At 34.0% G+C, this 20,481-nt stretch overlaps 3 protein-coding genes across 3 annotated transcripts in view; 2 read left to right on the top strand and 1 right to left on the bottom strand.

The window, feature by feature from the left end:
• LOC106115432 (uncharacterized) overlaps nt 1-2,963 on the bottom strand; it is a 65,475-nt gene extending 62,512 nt beyond the window's left edge. The window contains exons 1-2 of the mRNA XM_013308785.1: nt 2,931-2,963; nt 878-1,232 (exon numbers count right to left, since the gene is read on the bottom strand). Coding sequence (XP_013164239.1) covers nt 878-1,112 — 235 coding nt within the window. The 5' untranslated portion in view covers nt 1,113-1,232; nt 2,931-2,963. The remainder of the gene's footprint in view (nt 1-877; nt 1,233-2,930) is intronic.
• A 625-nt stretch (nt 2,964-3,588) lies between these two features.
• Nucleotides 3,589-7,604, top strand: 128up (GTP-binding protein 128up). The gene is made up of 7 exons (XM_013308771.1): nt 3,589-3,785; nt 3,938-4,058; nt 4,362-4,537; nt 5,425-5,664; nt 6,128-6,296; nt 6,695-6,947; nt 7,255-7,604. The coding sequence occupies exons 1-7, from the start codon at nt 3,744-3,746 to the stop codon at nt 7,355-7,357; spliced, it is 1,104 nt and encodes a 367-aa protein (XP_013164225.1). The 5' UTR covers nt 3,589-3,743; the 3' UTR covers nt 7,358-7,604.
• Nucleotides 7,605-8,013: 409 nt separating this feature from the next.
• MHF1 (centromere protein S-like) lies at nt 8,014-10,280 on the top strand. The gene is made up of 4 exons (XM_013308805.1): nt 8,014-8,219; nt 8,530-8,687; nt 9,054-9,120; nt 10,015-10,280. Exons 1-4 carry the CDS (start codon nt 8,184-8,186, stop codon nt 10,273-10,275), a joined length of 522 nt encoding a protein of 173 aa, XP_013164259.1. The 5' UTR covers nt 8,014-8,183; the 3' UTR covers nt 10,276-10,280.
• Nucleotides 10,281-20,481: the final 10,201 nt, after the last annotated feature.

Here is a 20,481-nt window from a genome sequence, read left to right as displayed (position 1 = left end):
ATTTTTATGTTAAAAAATGGCTGGTAACTGTAATTGTGTCCCTTTTTTACCATGCCTTTGGGTAGTAGCAGCTGTGAGGCAGGTGGGACACATAGCATAAAGGGACGCCGCAGGCACTAGATCAGGTTTAAACAGGTAACGCAAAAATTTCGCCCAGGGCATCGGAAATGCTAAAACTGGCCGCGAGGGAGAGTAACAGTTAATGGGAGATTATATAATTCGCAGTCCAGTGGCGCCCCTTTTTGTCCTGCGCCTTGGGCGATCGCCCAACCACGCTCTGCCCTAACATCGGTACGAAAAGTGTCAATCTTGACAATAGAAAGAATATAATTGTGCCTAGTTACTCAAAGTATTGTGTGACAAGTTTGCTGAGTTACCAAGTATAAAGTCAATGATGAATTTTCTTTGTCGTGTGAGAGGGACGCCCGGGAATTCAGAAAAATATGTCAGAAATGTCACGGTTTCTATTGTTGTGGTAAAGAGAATTTGTCTGCAATTTTGCTTTCAAAAGGATAAGCAAAAGAGCTTTTATTATTTTTCTTTTAATTTTTCAAATCCCTTGTATTGCATTATTCTTTTAAAGTGCAAAATAATGTCGTTAATTTAAGTGTTTTAACTTTAAAGTACATTTTCTTTAATTACTAGCAAAGATATTTTTTAAAAGTTGACATAACCTAATACCAACATTAAAAATCGTTTATGACATAATAAAAACATTCAATATCACCTTTGCTTTCCATTGCGGATACATGTGTTCAAAAAAAAAATATTGCTATCTCTATTTATTTAGAGTAAGAGAAAGTGATACCAACAAGTATTAGTACAGTTCATTTGCCAATGGATATCAACGGTTAAATACACATAAATCTATACTAACCTGTGATAGCCCACAATTCCTTCAAGCATTCTTCCCGAGAGCGTTGTATCGCTGATCTCTTCTGTACGTCGGGACCTGACTCCAGATATTCAAACAGCACAGCACCGAGCAACACGTAAACAACCACCAGTGTAACTAGACCAATCTGTGAGCACGCTGCCCTTGTAACAAGGGTCAAAGTACGCCGGACGTAACTCGGCTTGTCTCTATCGTCTAATGATACTTCTGAAGACATATTGGCATTTAAAGTTTACATACCAAATGTTATATGCACTTTTAGGTTATTTTGTCTAAGTGTTAGGCATAGTTTTTAGCTTCAATTTTTTTACATAAACTACATATTAATGTTCGTATCCTGTAACAAGAGATAAAATATTATTAATTAAATAGGAAATTTAATTCGAACTGTAGAGAAGAAAAGTACAAATAAGGGTCTAGACAGACAGACAGACGAGTTTCCTTTCGATGTACAGAACCCTAAAAATTATAACATTATTTGACACTATGTAGTTTCTTAATTTTTCTTCTGCGCCTCTAAAAAATACGAAATAAAATACAAAATAATTTTATAATATCGAACATTGATTTTATACGAACATATACATAAAAATATTTAGAACACAAAAGATCCTTCAGAGCTTTATCCGTATTATCCCGTGGCTCATTTAAGTGTAGGGAAGCAATACCATTAATTTGGTCGATTAATTCTCAACAAATTCGGTCACCCGTGCAATAGTTATCAATGTCGGAACACTGCCACACTTCACTTGCTACAACCTATTTTATTATTGTGGCTACAAGCTTCTTACAATGCTACGAAAGCTCTACGAGTAATACGATACTTGCTACGAAAGTTTACAACAGTTATAGAAGCAGGACAATATTTTTCTATTCTAATGAGATATTTAACAGTTAAAATCAGTTGTCTCTTATTTCAAGGATGATGTGTTCTGTATACAGGTTATTCAACATTGGAAACACTATCACTCACGACATTGGAAATATAATTCGCTTAGAAGACATGATGCATGGATGGATGGATGTTTATTTGAAGGTATATCTAGAATGGCTTTCTATGAAATTTGGCACACGTATAGAACATAGTCTGGAAGTCACATAGGCTACTATTTTTTTTTTAATTACACGCGGACGGAGTCGCAGGCGGCCGTTAGTTTTATATATTGTAAAAATAATAATATTGATATTGCATTAATATTTAAAAAAGGTTTTCATTACGACATAAATTAATAATCTTTAGGTACATATTAATAAAATTAGAATGTCTGTATGTAATATCGAAAAAATCATATTTGTATAGGAAACACGTGATGTATTTGCGTTGTTGATTTTAAACTAAATTTAATAATTTTTATCTATATGTCTGTCTGTCCGTAAATCCGTAATCTCCGGAACAGCTGAACAGATATTGAAGGGACACTGATAGGAAGGTAGCAGGTACACGCGGTCATATTATAGACTAATTCTACGAGATTGTGACGGGAAGAAGTATTAAAAAAATCACATTTCGTTTTACAAAACTTAAATAAATTCAAGAAACAAAAAGAAATGTTACAAAAGACAGTAATTTCTAAAATTTAAATTTCTCGTCAGTACTTAAAAACTGCTGTTGACGAATTGATGATTGAGAAATGTTGTAAGTAATTTTTTGTCCCAAATGTTAATGTACGTACAAAGAGAATGTAGGTAAAGGTAAGCGAAGCGACACGTGACCTTGTTTTTTTACTAGTTTATTGTCTAGTCCTTTCAGTATATAAAAACGCAAAAGGGCAGTAAAAAGAACTGTCCTACTCGGTCTTATAGTTCTCAAAATTCCTCTGCTTTAAATTATTAAAGACAATTATTTCTTGTATTTCTTGAAAGCTATGTATATCGTTTAATATTTATGTAAGAGTTTTCATCATTATTAAATAATTTTACGATTTTTTATAAAGTTACTAAAAAAATAGTGTCGTATTCGTCGTATTTGTCTTACAGATAATATAAATATTTACTAACATTCTAATTTACAGTAGGTACTAAGTTTGTAGCTTACCCGTAGTCCTTAGTAAATTATCAAAGTTTTTTTATTCTATATTGTCCATTGTTTTTCTAACTTACACCAATATCATACACATATAAGTTTAATAACATTCTGCAACAATTAACTTTATATTTTTTAACACTAACTTAAACAGAAAGTTACTTTGACTTTATATTTTCGTAAACTTAGCGAAATATACAAGAATAAAGTGTAAAGCTACCAATCATTCCGACGGTCGACTTCATACTGAACCGAAACTCTTCGTAGCAGTACTTCCAGTTTTACAGTACTACCCTTGTTAGAACGATATGCTCCCGAAAGCCTTTTCACGGATTATTTATCTAGAGCTAAGCGCCCTCTTTGGTTTAAAAGTTATTATTATAAAAGTTCATCACGTTTTACTAAATGTTTTAATTTTTATCACAAGATGGCGCTGATTTATACTTTGGCAACATTGCTAACAAAAAGAACACATACAGATAAAACAAGGATCGAGTTTCGTTGGTGTCACGACGAATCAACATAAATTTTCAATATCGCTTAATACATATCATGGAATCGTTGTACAACTCCAAGTTGTTTTCTAACTAAGCTCCTGATAAAATCAAAATGGTTTTAAATCTATAGGTAGTAGTGAAAGATGTTATTATAATTACGTGGCAACTGGCAACGATGATCCAATCTGTCGTCTGTCGGTCAAAAGGAAGTTTGTCAGATTGTCACGCTTTTCTTCTGTGTATTTATTACGTGTAGCATTTAAGATAAACCATTTTACTTAATATCTTTTTTATAATTATACTTTAACACTAAGATAAAACTATCACAATGAGTACTATATTAGAGAAAATTGCCGCTATCGAGTCTGAGGTAAGTCATGGAGGTTATGTTAGAAACTTTTTATTACCCAATATATTAATTAATTAATTGAATTGATAGTACAGTGTTTTAAATATACATATAATTACAGTAATTTTTGTAACGTATTGTTAAATTTACGTTAAATATTATTGGTATTTTAGATGGCCCGGACACAAAAAAATAAAGCGACAGCACTTCATTTAGGCATTTTGAAAGCAAGACTAGCTAAATTGAGACGAGAATTGATTACACCTAAAGGAGGCGGTGGCGCTACAGGCGAAGGTAAGCTGGTATTTCAAGTAATTGATACCAGTTGGTAACACTTCATTATTAGACAAGTATGTAAACAACATTTTATATTTAATTGGATTAATATAAAATACTGTTACACCAACTTTTCTTAACTTTTTAATTTGTGAATTAAAAAACCCAACTGACTGTATCCTTATAACATTCAAGGGTATCAATGTAATTCAAATTACATCTCTGTCGTCATAGTTCATTTGTTCTCTTGTGTGACATAATTACAAATTCACATACATAAATGCATAAATAATGTTTTAATATTTGATTGAATTATTACAGGATTTGACGTTGCCAAAACTGGTGATGCCAGGATCGGGTTTGTAGGATTTCCATCTGTCGGGAAGTCTACTTTGCTCTCTAACCTAGCTGGGGTGTACTCAGAAGTAGCAGCGTATGAATTCACAACATTAACAACTGTGCCAGGTTGTATCAAGTATAAAGGTGCTAAAATACAGGCAAGTGTAATTTACAATAGAATTTACTTAATCATCATCATCAACCTGCCCTTTCCTTATCGAGGGTCGGCACAGTATGTACTACTCCTCCATACATCTCTATCAGCCGTCATATCCGAGTCTACCCCCTTCTTACACATATCCTCTTTCACACAGTCATTCCATACTTTTTTTGGTCTTCCCCTACCCTTGTAGCCACCCACATTCAATCTCATTACTTTTTTGCTTATATCATCATCATCCCTCCTCATAACATGTCCAAACCAAGCTAATCTTTTACTCCTCAATTTCTTGATCACTGGCGCTACTTTCAAACTTCCTCTAATATACACATACATACTTAATACATAAGTTAAATCCATATATTGAATTAGGTTTATAACTGTAGATCCTGGTTGAATACTATGTTATTGTCAACCATAGTGATAACTGTATATAAACAATACAATACTGGCCATATTAACTGATAAAATAGGGAAAATATTTTGTAAAGTGTTCATGAAAAAGATTAAAAAAGAACTATTAGACATATCTAAACATATTTTAGCATTCGGACATTACTTTATGCCAGAGTAACAAAGATAAAAGTAAAAATTTATTTACTTACTATTGTGACTATGTCGATGCGGAAATAAAAAAAAACTGTTAATAGCCTACATGTTCTTCCATACTGTTCTACATCTATGTCGAATTTCATAAAGATCCTTTGATCCATTCTCCAGATACCTCCTACCAAACATTCCATCTATCCATACATTTATAATATTAGTAAGGTCTAAATTGTGTTTGAGAAAGAAATGTAGACCCGTGCAAAGCCAGCGCTAACATCTAGACATTTGTAATATCAGCATAGAGAGATAACTAAATGCTATTTCTTTTCATTGCAGCTTCTTGATCTTCCGGGTATTATTGAAGGTGCTAAAGACGGTAAAGGTAGAGGTCGTCAAGTAATAGCAGTGGCTCGTACCTGCAGTCTTGTCTTCATTGTGCTGGATGTTCTCAAACCGCTACAGCACAAAAAACTATTAGAACATGAATTAGAGGGCTTCGGGTTGCGGTTAAACAAACAACCTCCAAACATTCATTTTAGAAAAAAAGATAAAGGTGGAATCAATTTGAATATAACTGTAAGTTACTTTATTCTTTTCTTATTCCTCTATAATTCAGGTTATCAACGTAAAGAATAAGTTCCTACTAAAATCAGGACTGTGCTAAATAGAAATCCGTAATTTTTAACCTTAACAGTAAAATGCTAATTAAGGTCACGGAAGTATTGCCTGTTGAGTATTATATAACATACTAGTTGTATACCGCTACTCTGTCCGCGCGGCATTCACAAGAAAAGTTATTAAGTAGTCTATTTGTTCTTCCATACAATGTTCTACATCTATGCCAAATTTCAACTAGATCCATTGATCTGTTCCGTAGATACCTTCAAACAAACATCCAGTCATCTAAACATTTGCATTTATAAAATTAGTAAGATATTGTCAACTTGCATAATTTCAATTTTATTATATCAAAGAAATCATTATAAAATATAGATTACAATATACTATAGATTAAAAAACATTTTTGTTCTACTTCCAGTGTCCACAATCAGAACTTGATATAGAAGCAGTAAAAACAATTCTATCTGAATACAAGATCCATAATGCAGATATTACTCTCCGATATGACGCTACCAGTGACGACCTTATAGATGTTATTGAAGGCAACAGAATTTATGTTCCATGCATCTATCTACTTAATAAGATTGGTGAGATTTATCCATTCCGAGTTAATTTTTTCAGCTATTTTGGCAATTTTAGTAAATAAAATAGTATATATTTAAAGGTTAAGTAATATTAATACTTTAGAAAAAGCATCATTAACTCACTGTACGTCCACACTGAGGGGCTCGGAGCCTAACCAATCTTTAGGGTGACTAGGCTATGCTATGCTGGCCGAGTGCTGGGTGGTTGACTTAATATATATCTTTGAATAATCAACTGAGAAAAAATGTTTGACCAAAAATATTTTATGAAGTAATTACGAAGATTACCATAGATTGTGTAATTTGTCTATGGTTAAAATATTTAATAAGTAGTCCATACACTTATAAAATCATTATATTATTAGCATTAATGGTCCCTAATTAATTTTATTATTTCCCAGATCAAATTAGTATTGAAGAGTTGGATGTTATTTATAAAATTCCTCATTGTGTACCAATCTCCGCCCATCATAAATGGAATTTCGATGACTTATTGGAAAAGATGTGGGAGTATTTGAAGCTAATTAGAATATACACAAAACCTAAAGGACAACTTCCCGATTATAATGCCCCTGTTGTGTTACATGCAGATAGAACTAGCGTTGAAGACTTTTGTAACAAACTCCATAGGTCTATTGTGAAGGAATTTAAATAGTAAGTAAAGTTTATGAAATACTAGCTCTACCCCCCGACATTGTTCCTGCAGAATTAAAAAAACTTAGTAGCATAATGACTACAGATATTTACTACATCTATGCCAAACTTCACCGAGATCTGTTAAGCCATACTGGAGATACCTTCAAACAAACATCCATCAATCTAAACATTCGAATTTGTAATATATTAACTTGAAATGGAACATTGAAGTATGAAAAGTTTGCAATTATGTTACTTGTACCATTCAAAACAAATTTGTATTACTTATGTGAACATCATGGTTAGTTTATTCATATTTTTACAGTGCATTAGTATGGGGTTCTTCTGTGAAGCATCAGCCTCAAAAAGTTGGTATAGAACATATCCTGGCGGACGAAGATGTTGTGCAAATTGTTAAAAAAGTTTAATGTGTGAAAGAAATTGATTATTTTGAAACTAAGTGAAGTACGGCAAAATATATTATTTTAAGCAATTGAATTGTTGAGCATTAAAACGGTGTATTTACATGAGATGTAATAATTTTCACTAACCATACAAATAAAAATTTAAAATTTAATAACCTACTTCAAACTTTGTTCAGTTTGTAACCTTGTTTCAGGATCAAGTGTCATTTATACTTTGAGTTATTTTGAATAAAATAACGTTTTCGGTTAATTTAATTTTTATTTTTCCTTTAATTCCACTAACACTTGTACTGTAGATGAGACACAACAATCTTGACGAACTAAAATATTTTATTTATTTCTCCTATATGAAGGAACCTTATACAAATCAATAAATCAACGCAATGAAGGAAGCCTACGTTAAGCAGTGAACATACTCTGGCTTATAATTATGATACAAATCAAAGTTATAAAAGAATCAAAACGAAATTTTCTTTTTATTCTATAAAATCTCTTTCTTATTTTTATCCTTGGTGTCTACCATAGTGGATATTCCGCACAAGTCCAAAGTAATGAACATTTTCCAAATAAGATATGACCTAAAGGTCTATGTTACCAGGTCATAAAATTAAAAAAAAATGGTTATTCCACAACTGTCAATGTCAGTTGTCAACGTCATCTGATATAAATAAACAACAATTTAAAAGCCTCATGAAAACATTATAACTTAGTATCGTCGTTTTGATGATAAATTGGGTTGGAAATTACGTATGTTACAATTAAAGTCTTGAACATATTGAATTGCGTGAAATCTCGGGAAGATTTCTACTACTTTGACTAACATCGTTACATGATGACGACATTTGAAAATTTAACGAAATCCCAAGTAAGTTCTCCAGGTTCTTCTATCCTAAATCCTGTATTAAATTATTTTACTTTACACAATAGTATTCATTCCATGAAAGCACATTTTTCTGTTGACTGCCTCAAATTCATGTTACGACGTAGTATCATACGTTCATTATAGATGGCACTTTAACAAAGTTAAATGAACAAGACAAAAAGTGCTAAGAAATATTAAATTCCTATTTTCCATAAAACTGTGAATTATTATTAACTTACCAAATATATAAAATAGAATTTTACTTACGATAAGGACTACGATAGAAGTTAAACAATGTATTTACTTTTTTTAGAAGCTCCGAGCTTCTTTGCATCGTGACGTGCAGGCCATTTGCAAAGAAACATGTCATAACCTTGGCTTGGACATAACGAAACCATCAATGGAAGTCATCGCTGAGCTTGTCTATAAGAAACTCAGCATTTACGCTCTGGACTTGGAGGCATTTGCGAAGTATTATTTCCTATTTTTTTTAATGCGTTTAGGTAATTTACCTAAGAAAAGAATTAGAAACAAACGAACATCAGGTTAAAATAATTTTGAGTTTTCACTGTCGAAACAAAACATTATAAAAATCGAAAATTACTTTTTTCGACATTAATATTTTTGTACTTACATACATAAGAAAGTCATAGTAAGAGCTCCCTTAGGGTATGTTCAGACAGACAGGGGCCGAGAGTAGAACAGAAAAATCTGCTCTACTCTCTTCCCCCGTATCTCGTTATCATGACTCGTAGTGTTAGAAAATTTTTACATCAAAAATCACAAAACTATAAAATATATACCATTTCTACTTATTCATGGTTCATTATTTTATAGACACGCTAAACGAAGCACTATCAACTCTGATGATGTCTTATTATTGGTAAGAAGAAATCCATCTCTGGTAAGTAATTCCAACCTCGTTATATCTCTTATATATAAAATTAATAAGCTAATCTTATATGTAAAATTCTAGTGTCTCAATCTTCGTTCTCATACTCCTCTGAAACGGCTTGACCGATTCTCATGAAATTTTGTGAGCATATTTAGTAGGTCTGTGAATCGCTATTATCTATTTTATAATCCCGCGCGGACGAAGTCGCGGGCGACAGCTAGCAACATATAATAACAATGGCTAGACCACAGATGTAGTTGTAAATTGCATTATACCCGCGATCCTTGATTAGGTCCGTATGTTTATTCATACAAACTCACACGCCCCATTCCAAAATAATGAATCGCTTTCCGGTTATTTTAGCGGCAATTTTAATTTAAATACGATTCTGAATGACTAACACAGCTTGATGGACTTTATTTATGCAATTGCTGTTTTCGTTCTAAAATGATATACCTAATTGAAATCCCATTACCGCGTGATGTATTCGCGTTGCCTAAATTTGTTACATCTAACACGTTGCCTGTTAATTCTGGTTTGGTTAATTATAATATTAATAAGTTTGTTTTTATCTTTATAGATGCATGTCTACATAAGTTGTTTATTTATGATGAAAGTGACATATTTTTTGCTTCTTTTATGTGGGTTAATAAACAGAAACAACATTGCTTGTTAATTAAATTTGGCTAATTTTGAAGTGAATTCGATTAGCATTCTTGACTACATTGTTATAGATTTAAAGTTAACACTTATCATGGGTTTTTGAGACCAAGATATCTGCTTAAAATATCATTGTCACTTTTGGCAAACAGAGATAACATAATGTTTTAATCGGGGATACTGGTCTCAGAAACTCACGGTTAGTGATTAAATTAATTATTACTTTGTGAATTTTTTTTTCAGAAAGCACATTTGAGCGGTCTTATAAGTAATCAACCTTCGACTTCAAAAGATAAAAGAAGAAAGACTAATGTTGCGACAAACGTGAAAGAAACTCCTACAAGTACAAAATCAAAACCAGGAATCGAAAGTGAAAAGTTGGATAAAGAAATAGTAAACAAAGAGAAGAAAGATAAAGAAAAAGAAATAGAAAACGACTTAAAAATGGACAATAGAATTAAGGATATGTCTATAGATGGTACTATAGATTTAACTTTTGATTAAAAAAAGAAAAACATATTTTTGTTTTTTATAACCTTCAAAAAAATCACTAAGATTAATATATAATATATAATAATATATCAAAATACTAGCTGTCGCCCCAGACTCCGTCCATGCGGAATTAAAAACTAACTTAGTAAGTAGCCTATGTGTTCTTCCAGACTATGTTCTACATCTGTGTAAAATTTTATGTATATAAGTGAAGCCGTTCCGAAGATACCTTGTAACAAACATCCATTCATCTTTCGTATTTATAATATTAGTAAGATATTAAACTAATAGCTAATGTTAAACTAAAAACTAACAGTAAGTTTATATACGAGGTGTACACAAACTGTTTTGCCTACCGTACCAACAAGTACATCGACCACCAAAAAACTCGTTATAACGGAACACAATTACTAAAGACTAGAAGAATCCTTGGAGCTGCTACAGACAGTATAATTTTTTTTATTGAAAATTCAAACAACTTTACTATGGTCCTCATTACATTGGTAAATTGAGTTACATATGTAATTTAGATTATGAGCAAGGAAGAAACAATGTTTCTTCCTTTACAAACATGAAATTACTTATCAGTAGTCTAAATAACTTTGTTGTTTGGTCATGACTATGTCATAATGTATAGCACAATACACATAAATATTGAAACTTAGCTCTCGTCACAAATGATGTTTTAAGGTTAAATACAAAGCAAAGGAACAGTGGTAGAGCCCGCTTTAACATCTTCGCACGAATTGACCCGGCTCGCCCGGTGAAATACCACGACCATACAGAAGACAGGCGTCAAGTGGAAGCAATTCCAACTAAAGTCTGATGTGTGTGCGTCCCTGAGGCCTCATTTAGTCCTCTTTCCCTTCCCACCCCTTTTTCTTATAAGGAAAGGATGGGAAGTGGAAGTGGACGTTCCGGATGAGAGGATGCACAGGAAAGGAAAATATTTTCTTTCTGTGCATCCTCTCCTGCGGCGATTAAAGGTAGGCAACGCATATGCAATTGTGTATGTCTATGGGCAGCGGTCGCTTCGCTATTTCAGGTGGCCGCTCGCTCGTTTGCCACCTTTTAAAAAAAAAAACTAGCCAAACGTCTTTGCAATCCCAAAAGAAGTACTGTTAATATAAAGAACTTAATATGATCCAGACGAATGCTTTGTTTGTGCGCAAAAAAATTAAATTGTACATCTTTTAAAATAAACCTTTCTTAGCATTACGTGAACAATCATTAGCATTTTAAAATTAAATAAAAAAAATGCGACTCAATTTCTTTCACTGTTCCCAGTGGTTAATTACTCCTATAACGACAGTTAGAGTATAATGAGATTTTTGCAATTCAACAGTAGCACATTACAGGGCGCTGTTTGTCAACCCCCCTTCCCCTAAGCTGACCACCCCCTGCGGCTAGGGGGGAGTTATTAGGTAGCTTTGTTAATGAATTTCATGTAGACTAACACCGTGTAAACACTCGCTCACGTGTGCTGTGTGAATAAAAGAATATGTGGATGATAAATATTCATAACTAACAGTCGCCCGCGACTCTGTCCGCGCGGAATTCAAAAAATTAATTAGTAGCCTATGTGTTCTCTCAGACTATGTTCTACATCTATGCCAAATTTCATCAATTTTACTAAGTAACGTAAGGAAAAGTTTGTTTTGTAGTATAGTTTATTTAGAAAGTACGGGGTAACACACTGAAATGGACTATAGTTTTATTACAGCGTCAGTGGCGCAGTTGTTAAGCGTTTGACAGGACTAGATATTTAGCCAATCATTCCTGGTTTGATTCCCGCCAAATACCAATGTGTTTTTCGGTTCACAATTAATTTCACGTTCGTACGGTGAAGGAAAACGTGATGCAATCTCCATATCAGCCAAGAAATGCAACGATATGTGTGAAGTCAATCTGCACGTGGGCAGCGTGGCTTGACTATGGCCTAGTCAACCCTATCTGGTAAGCTCCGAGCTCCCTAGTGGAGACGTTTATAAGCTGACGCAGACGATAATTTTATTTGGTTAGTTAAAAGTCTTTATAAACAAGATTGTAATTACTAATTGGATTCCTTTTTATTGACTCAAAGTACTCGTGTGGCTTATTAGTCTAAACACAACGGCACCCAAGAGCCAGTTTACTCTACTTTACCTAATTAATATGCAAATTAATCATCATCAGCTCACTACAGGTCCCCACCGAGGGACTCGGAGCCTACCCTAAGTTAAGGGTGATTAGGCCATAGTCAACCACGCTGGCCAAGTGCGGGTTTGTTGTCTTCACACATATCTTTGAATTTCTTCACAGATATGTGCATGTTGCATCACGATGTTTTCATTCACCGTAAGAACGTCAAATAAATGTACATATGTAAATCGGAAATCGAAAAACACATTGGTACATGGCGGGATTCGAACCCATGACCTGCAGATTGCAAGTCAAGTGCTTGACCTCTGAGCCACCGACGCTCTTAGTTATTATGATTATTTTCTACAATTCGATATAGGCTTTTTATGTTGCGCTACGTATTAAAAAAGTTTCAACGGCTGTTTGTTAAGTTGCCATAAAACAAAAAAAAATATTTTTATCTGAATAATAGATCGTTGGAGTTAAGTCTTGGTTAGTGAACCATGAACTTTAACAAGTCTACTAGTAAGTAGATTTGTTTTAATAAAAACAATAAGAAAAAACAATTCCATCAAAACATTTAAAGGTATTGCGGTGTTCAGATTAAAGATTGAATATTCACAAGTTCAAGCGAACAAAACTTGGCTGCACGTTAGAAAATAAAGTACTAGAAACAAGGATAACAAATTAGAGTCTAATGTAAATCAGTTCCGAACAAAGCGAAGTGAGCCGATCTAGGATACCTGGACGGGACCTAGGCGTTCCAGATGCCTGGACGGACTTAGGCGTTCTAGATAGCTCGTGGCTAGCTAGCTCGCGAAGATAGGCCTGCGGTGCTCATTAAAATATGTAAATGCCGCTCTGAGACATTACGCAGATAGGTGCTTCTGACTTATTGACTGAATGGCTTTATGCTATATGATGCACGCCATATTATTTTATCAAGTTCCTCGTCTTAACGTAAACTGTGAATAGTTCTTCAGAAAGCTGCTGATGCAGTGGTAATCCGAGAGTACAACGAAATGCTTTAAAAACAATGACATTAAAATGTAACCTCCTAAAATCTTAATTAATTTGAATTAGTTTGTTATCATTGCTGCCAACATTTACAAAACCAAATCAAACTCTTTCATTCTGGGTAAGAAAATTGAGATAACAATAGTTTTTTTTGTACAAATCTTTCCGCATGAAAAGTCACGGTAAAGTTGCAGTATGTATGTCAAACATATTTTTTATAAGTGTTGTCGCGTGTTGCATAATCCTCTCCGAGTTGTGAACGCATTACTCGTTTACGGGGCACCTACCGCGCGCAACTATTTAGTATCATTACAAATGTCGCTCGCCGTGTCCGCGTGTCCGTCCGCCTGTGTGCGGGACCTACCGTTCCTTATTAATAAGCCGTATTGGGCTAACCTGTATGGAAATGGCTTTTTACTTTATAATCCTTTTTTATCTATAATCTTTTCTGTTATATGGGTTAAAATGTGAAACTGCATACAAATGCTCTGTAGAATATCTCTTGAAAGTATGAATTTTCTTCTCATTCCTTTCTACGGCACAGTTTAGATTACGTAGCTAGTTTTTCACAAAAGAAATCTATGTTTTTCATATGTCAAGGTTCCAAGTGTTCACTGGATGGGGTGGATTATTTGGGGAACCCTTCATTCTAGCATATTTTAAATATCCTAAAATAAACAGTAGTTTAACTGTCTACAAAATAGAAGTAATAACTTTTTAAGTTCTAATATGAAGTCTTCATTTTAACAATGAAAGTAAAGCCGTGTCCATAGCAAGGGAGCGGTGTTCGTTACCGCGACTCGCTGAGTTAAGCACGGGTGTTGTTTTGTTCGGGCCTCAGTCGTCATTACGTACCTCCAGCTCATTACTGCCAACAGATCACTCGCTTAATTTGTGCATTTCCGATCCAAAGATATTCAAATTTCAACTCTAATGACGCACGGGGAAATGTTAATAAAATGTTAATGCGGCGAAAGCGGTCGTCCCGGTCCGCAATAAGTGACAGATTTGCTTGACAGACGGAGCTCGTTTGCGGCCGTATGAATAAGTCACGATCGAGTTTTTTGTATGCCCTATTATTTATAAGGTTTAATGCTGGCTGGTACCTGGTACTTCGCTATTTTTAAGTTCCGACGTCGCGATTGATTGAACATCTTATACCGCTCAATATTCTATAAACGAATAAATAAATATAAAGATGGGATCACTTCCTGCAACTAAAAATACGAGATCACTTAACAATATACATAGTTTAACAATACGAGCTTCTGGGGAGTGAAGTTAGCTGATGTTCAGTGTAGCCATTTTAATGACAGTAGTAGACTTAACAGTGGTAGAGCCCACTTTAACGCTTTCGCACGAATTGGCCGGTTCGCCCAGTGCAAAACTACGACCACACAGAAGAAAGGCGTGAAGTGGAATTAATTGCGCGTTTCGTCTGATGAGTGTGCATCCCGTAGGCCTAATTTTAGTCCTTTGCCCCTTCCCACCCTCTTTCTTATAAGAAAAGGATGGTTAGTGGATTTTTTGGATGCAGGAATGCATGGAAAGGAAAAATATTCTCTTTAGGTTCATCCCCTCCTCCGTCGATAAAAAAATGACATTCGCAGCTATGTTGAAGATCTCTAAAGTAAAAAATGTATCGTCATTCCTGTCAACTTTGACAACACAGAGATATGTTTTAAACGGAGATTTTGCTCTCATAATGGTTACTCTAATTGACCTCAGAAGTGTAACTCAAGGTTTCTTGCTGCAATATTTAGCAATAGTTAATTCCAAAATGAAGATAAACTTAATGAGGTATTCGGCTAAGCCGGGATACTCTGTATCATGTAGGAGGGCGTCCACCATTGAATTATTCATTAAAATCAATGCACTTAAGCCCCCAGTTAATTCAGCCTACGCATAACTTAATGCAGATAGCTGTTTTAACAACGAACACTTTTTAAATAAATAGCTGTATATTTGACTATTTCATTTATAATTTTCGTACAAGAATTGTCAGTAATAAATCTCGAAGGGAAAAATAACGTCAGATCTACTTCATGGATTGGCTATAGTAATTGGGTTACGTTACAACAGCATGTTTCCATTGGCGAAACATTGGTATAAAAACAATACTATCATCCCTATAGAATATTTCGACAGACTAAAACCAAAGGTAAGTCATAGATTAACCTATAGATATACAGATTTATAAGGCATTTAAACCAGAGACAATTTTCGAATTGTCTATAGTGCGCGGAACAAATGTGTAGTAAAAAAAATTACCTGAATTAGAGAAAATGTAAAGTATTATATAAAAAAAATACGCTAAATTATATTATATATTAAAATGTTAATTATGTAAACAAACACTAAGGAGGCCATTTTTTCTAGTGTGACGTTTGTGCTAACTGCGGTTAGCATTTCATTTTTTTAATGTTTTTTTAATGAATAGTTGGAGTTAATTTTCTATTTTAACAGTGAATATTGAAATTCTCCTTATAGATTTGTAGGAAACTCATTTTTAAAGAGTAAATTTATCTTTCAGTATAATAGACTTGGTAATGACGCAAAAAGAACTTTGGCAGCGTTTAAATCCCGTTATGCTTCAATGTTCAGTTCACTGAGTTGTGATAGTTTAGCAGTGACTGAATATATTTACATAGTTCACGCAGTAGTAAGAGCGTCGGTGGTTCAGAGGTCAAGCATTTGACTTGCAATCAGCAAGTGCTGGGTTCGAATCCCGCCATGTGGAACGGTCTGTCCTCGGCGGTATTTCCAAACCAATACGACTTAGGGACCTTTAAGAAGCGAGCATACCATTTCATTAAAGGCCAGCAACGCATCTGCAGTTCCTCTGGTGTTGCTGATGTCCATGGGTGAATTACTTCGGTGTTTGCCTCCTTCTAGTATTAAAAAAAGTACCAATGTGTTTTTATGAAAACATCGTGATGCAACCTGCACATATCTGCGAAGAAATTCAAAGAAAGTGTCAAGTCAACCAACCCGCACTTGACCAGCGTGGTTGACTATGGCCTAGTCACCCCCTAACTTAGGGTAGGTTCGGTGGAGATGTATAGTCAGCTAATGATGAATAGATATAAGATAGACTTAAAATTAGAATTACATTTTCAATCATAATTGTTTAGTATTTATTTGTTGCAATAAAGCATTTTAAAATAAACAATTGAATATTGAAACTGGGAATCTTTTTGATAGACTAAAAAGGTTTTTACACCTTCGTTTAATGGCCAGTAAAAGTCGTTTAAAAATAAAAAAATTAAAAGCCAACGAATGGGGAATGATATTCGTATGAATACGAACTGTAAGTAGACAGTGCATATTGTTTGCCGCTCCATCGTGCGCCGAATGCAATTGACGTTTTTTGGTTTTGAACTTAATTATTGACAAAATAGCGAAAAAGTTTGTGACGCCACGGCTCAGATGTTGAGAATAACGCAGTTTCAAGTTCGATTTTTTTTAATATTTTTGTTTTTTGAATAAATTTGAAAATGGAAAAAGTAAATTTTTTATTCCTTCATTTTATTTGGCTATATTATGTTAAACAAGTTCCAATTTGTTTTTAATTTCCGTTTGTTTGTGAATCTGGAAAGATGTTATTTGAGTTTAAAAAAAATAATATCGACATTCTTTTTCACGTCCCAATAATCTGAAATTCATTGTTTTAAATTGCGAAGTTTAAAAGTAAATACTGTATTATTTTAAATCGGTCGAGGACTTTATAAAATGAATATTGGGTAAAGCTACCGAATACACATAAACATGATACTTCACAAATGAATGATTGTTATTTTATTTTTCGATCGGGACCTGCGGCGGCGCTGACTGTCCAAGAATTAATAACTGCGCGCCGATGTCCGGGGTTCAAAACCGCGACAATCTGCGACCTTTTACAGAATGCGCGCGACATTTTTGTTCATTTATTTTTGATTTTTTTTCTATTCAATGCCGATAGTTTTTTGCGGTAGCGACTCGTACACGCTTTATGTTACTACGTTTGGCAAAAATTTAATGGGCACCGACAGACGACGGACGGATGGACGGTTTTGAAGTGATCAACATCCGACCGTACAATACGATGTTTTTTATACGAATGATTAATTGAAACCAGTTATAGTTACAATTGAAAAAAGGTATTTGTAATATTAAAAACTTATTGTTAAATATAAGGAACCCATTTAAAAATATGGAAGATAATTTTAACTAGTAGAAAATATTTTAAAGCTTGAAATAAACACAAACCATTTAACTTACTTATATGAGAAATTTCGTATAATCGTACCGTTCAATATCAATTTCCATTATTCATATTTTGCATTTGTCATAATCGCAACGTTCGCAAATCGATTCGCGACTAACGAGTATCGAAAATAAACAATAACCGAATACGTACCGATTTAAATACGTAATCGATTCTTTGAGTGGCCGTCACCGCCCTCAGATGCGATTCCAGTGTTTGTCACTTAACGGCGAACTAACCCCACGTTTGGTTAATGAATTTATACGAGCCCGATACATTTACAAATGCGCCGGTGTGACAAGGTAGCTGGCGACCCTCCGCCCATTACCATCTGTTTACTTTTGCTTTACTATCTGTAGTGTTTCATATTGGAACAGCATATTTCAAATTTGGAATGCAATTATTTTTTCTTAAAAATAATTTAATCCGTTTGTATTCAGCCAGTAATTTTTTAAAGTTACCGTTACCACTGTTTAGCTTGTAGGATTCTTTGAGTATTTTTGTTGGTTGAACATCCTGACTTGGCTTGAACTTATATCTTATCTTACTAATATTATAACTGCGAATGTTTAAATGGATGGATGTTTGTTTGAAGGTATCTCCAGGACGACTTAACGGACCTCGATGAAACTTGGCATAGAAAGAACCTAATCTTTTTTCTTAATTCCGCGCGGGCGACAGCTAGTCGTTTTTATGTTTTAGTGTATTTTAATGTTACCAAGCCAGTAAAATGTTTATGTTTACACCACAAATATGCTTTGAATACTTTGAAGTGAGATGTCAAAGAACACATTTAAAAAAAGAATAAGCGCATACATTAACCGCATCCAGCCAGTATTGAAAGCGTTCATTGTCAAAATTCAATTTATTCACTTCGATGTGGGATCGTTGCTTCGAGGTTTATTAATGCTATACAAAGTTTAATTTTTAATGGATACCGTTCACTGCTGCCAACTTTACGCGGATATTTTGCGCGGTGACAATATTGACGATACGACAGGACAAGGACTTTTCCCGCTAACATCTCTATCAAAGTCCCATGCCAATCGAAATTAAACTTTATACTTATGACGTAATAAAGATTATATTTAAACTAGGGTGGAATCGATACTTTATCGATATAATAGAGAAATAAATGTACTACATCGATATCGAAATTAGTTTATAATCTTAAATTATTGTGAACGCAACTTTTTCTCTTGATGAATTGTAGTATATATAACCATCCACGCGGAATTAAAAAAACTTGATTAGTAGCCTATGTGTCCTTCCAGGTCAAGTTCTACATCTACGCGAAATTTCAGCGAGATCCATGCAGTCGTCCAGGAGACCTTATAACAAACATCCATCCATCCCACAAAACATTCGTATCTATTATTAGGAAGAAGATCCGAAAATGAGCCAGTGTATTGACTTAACTAGCCTTACAAAATGTCGACGTTTATGTCCCCTCACTATTCATTCTGACACTGGACTTTGTAACGAAAGCACGTCATTCGCACCAAATGATTCTAACTAATAATGTCTAAAACTACGAGTATAATATTACTTAGGATTATGTAGATAAATATTTCCTTCATAACATACAAATCCTTTGGTTTATATTGACAAATACTATGGGTACCAAATAGCCTTTGCCAAACAATCGTCAGATAATATTTATCCAAAAAAACATAATATATATTTATAATAACCACTAGACATTCAAAATGTACAGTAGCACATATAATTAAAGTTTCTTTTATTATTTATCACTTAACTTATTTAAGTAGACATAGTACAACGGCCGCGGGCTACCAGGGCGGCATATTTCCGTAGAAGTAAGTCCATGATTAGCATACGTAATTACTACGCCTTATCGTTGCCTTAATTGCCCCAGTAATGAATCAGCGGTGGAACAGTGACGGTATCATTGCAGGTTTGCATCTACAGATATTAATGTATCCTAGAGCCAATGGGTGCGTAATATTGTGTTGTTTTTTTAATTCTTATTTTGTACTACACAAGCAGATAAACTGCCACAAACTGGGTATTATAACACTGGTTGTTTGAGTCATGGGATTTCGCAGCCGGTGGTGTTCTATTTTTTGTATAATACTAGCTGTCGTCCGCGACTCCGTCCGCGCGGGATTAAAAATAGATGTTGGCCGATTCTCAGACCAACTCAATATGCTCACAAAATTTCATGAGAATCGGTAAAGACGTTTCGGAGGAGTATGGGAACGAAAATTGTGACACGAGAATTTTATATAAGAAGATGTTTTGTATGTATTTTTTTTTGGATATGAAATGTATTATATTAAAAATTTGATAAATAAATGAATACGAAAATTATATACAACATTGTTTGTCGATCTTCAATGGCATTGAGTTGAGAAATTGAAATTGACTGATGAGATTTAAAATCTACAAAATTTTTTTTTTCTTATTTTCCAAAATTACTAAATGTTCACTGCAAAAATTCAGGTCTATTTGAGTATATCAGACTACAAAGATATATTACATGAGTTTTCTGTACCCAATAATTTGATATTTACACTAACTGTTGCCGCGATTCCGCCTGAGCGCGGTTTAAAAGAGTAGCCGATTCTGAGACTGCTTATAAAATTGCATAAAAATCTGTCAAGTCGTTTCGGAGGAGTATTGTAACATTGTTAGACGAGAATTTTATATCTTACTAATATTATAAGTGCGAATGTTTAGATGGATGGACGTTTGTTTGAAATTATCTCCAGAACAACTAAACGGATCTTGACGATATTTGGCATACATAAGGAACATAGTCTGGAAGAACATATAACTTAATTAAATTTTCTTTTAATTCCGCACAGACG

The sequence above is a fragment of the Papilio xuthus genome, unplaced genomic scaffold (genome assembly GCF_000836235.2).
Source record: "Papilio xuthus unplaced genomic scaffold, Pxut_1.1 DF827789.1, whole genome shotgun sequence".
Classification (NCBI taxonomy): Eukaryota; Metazoa; Arthropoda; class Insecta; order Lepidoptera; family Papilionidae; genus Papilio; species Papilio xuthus.
Note: the sequence above shows the minus strand (reverse complement) of the source record. Positions and strands in the feature narration are given on the sequence as shown.

Excerpts from the sequence above, each read along its gene's own strand:
- 128up (XM_013308771.1), top strand. The coding sequence starts at position 3,744 with ATGAGTACTATATTAGAGAAAATTGCCGCTATCGAGTCTGAG. Across the intron at positions 4,059-4,361 it reads CGGTGGCGCTACAGGCGAAG|GATTTGACGTTGCCAAAACT; the intron begins GTAAGCTGGTAT and ends GAATTATTACAG. Across the intron at positions 6,948-7,254 it reads ATTGTGAAGGAATTTAAATA|TGCATTAGTATGGGGTTCTT; the intron begins GTAAGTAAAGTT and ends ATATTTTTACAG.
- MHF1 (XM_013308805.1), top strand. The coding sequence starts at position 8,184 with ATGATGACGACATTTGAAAATTTAACGAAATCCCAA. Across the intron at positions 8,220-8,529 it reads AAAATTTAACGAAATCCCAA|AAGCTCCGAGCTTCTTTGCA; the intron begins GTAAGTTCTCCA and ends TACTTTTTTTAG. Across the intron at positions 9,121-10,014 it reads TAAGAAGAAATCCATCTCTG|AAAGCACATTTGAGCGGTCT; the intron begins GTAAGTAATTCC and ends TTTTTTTTTCAG.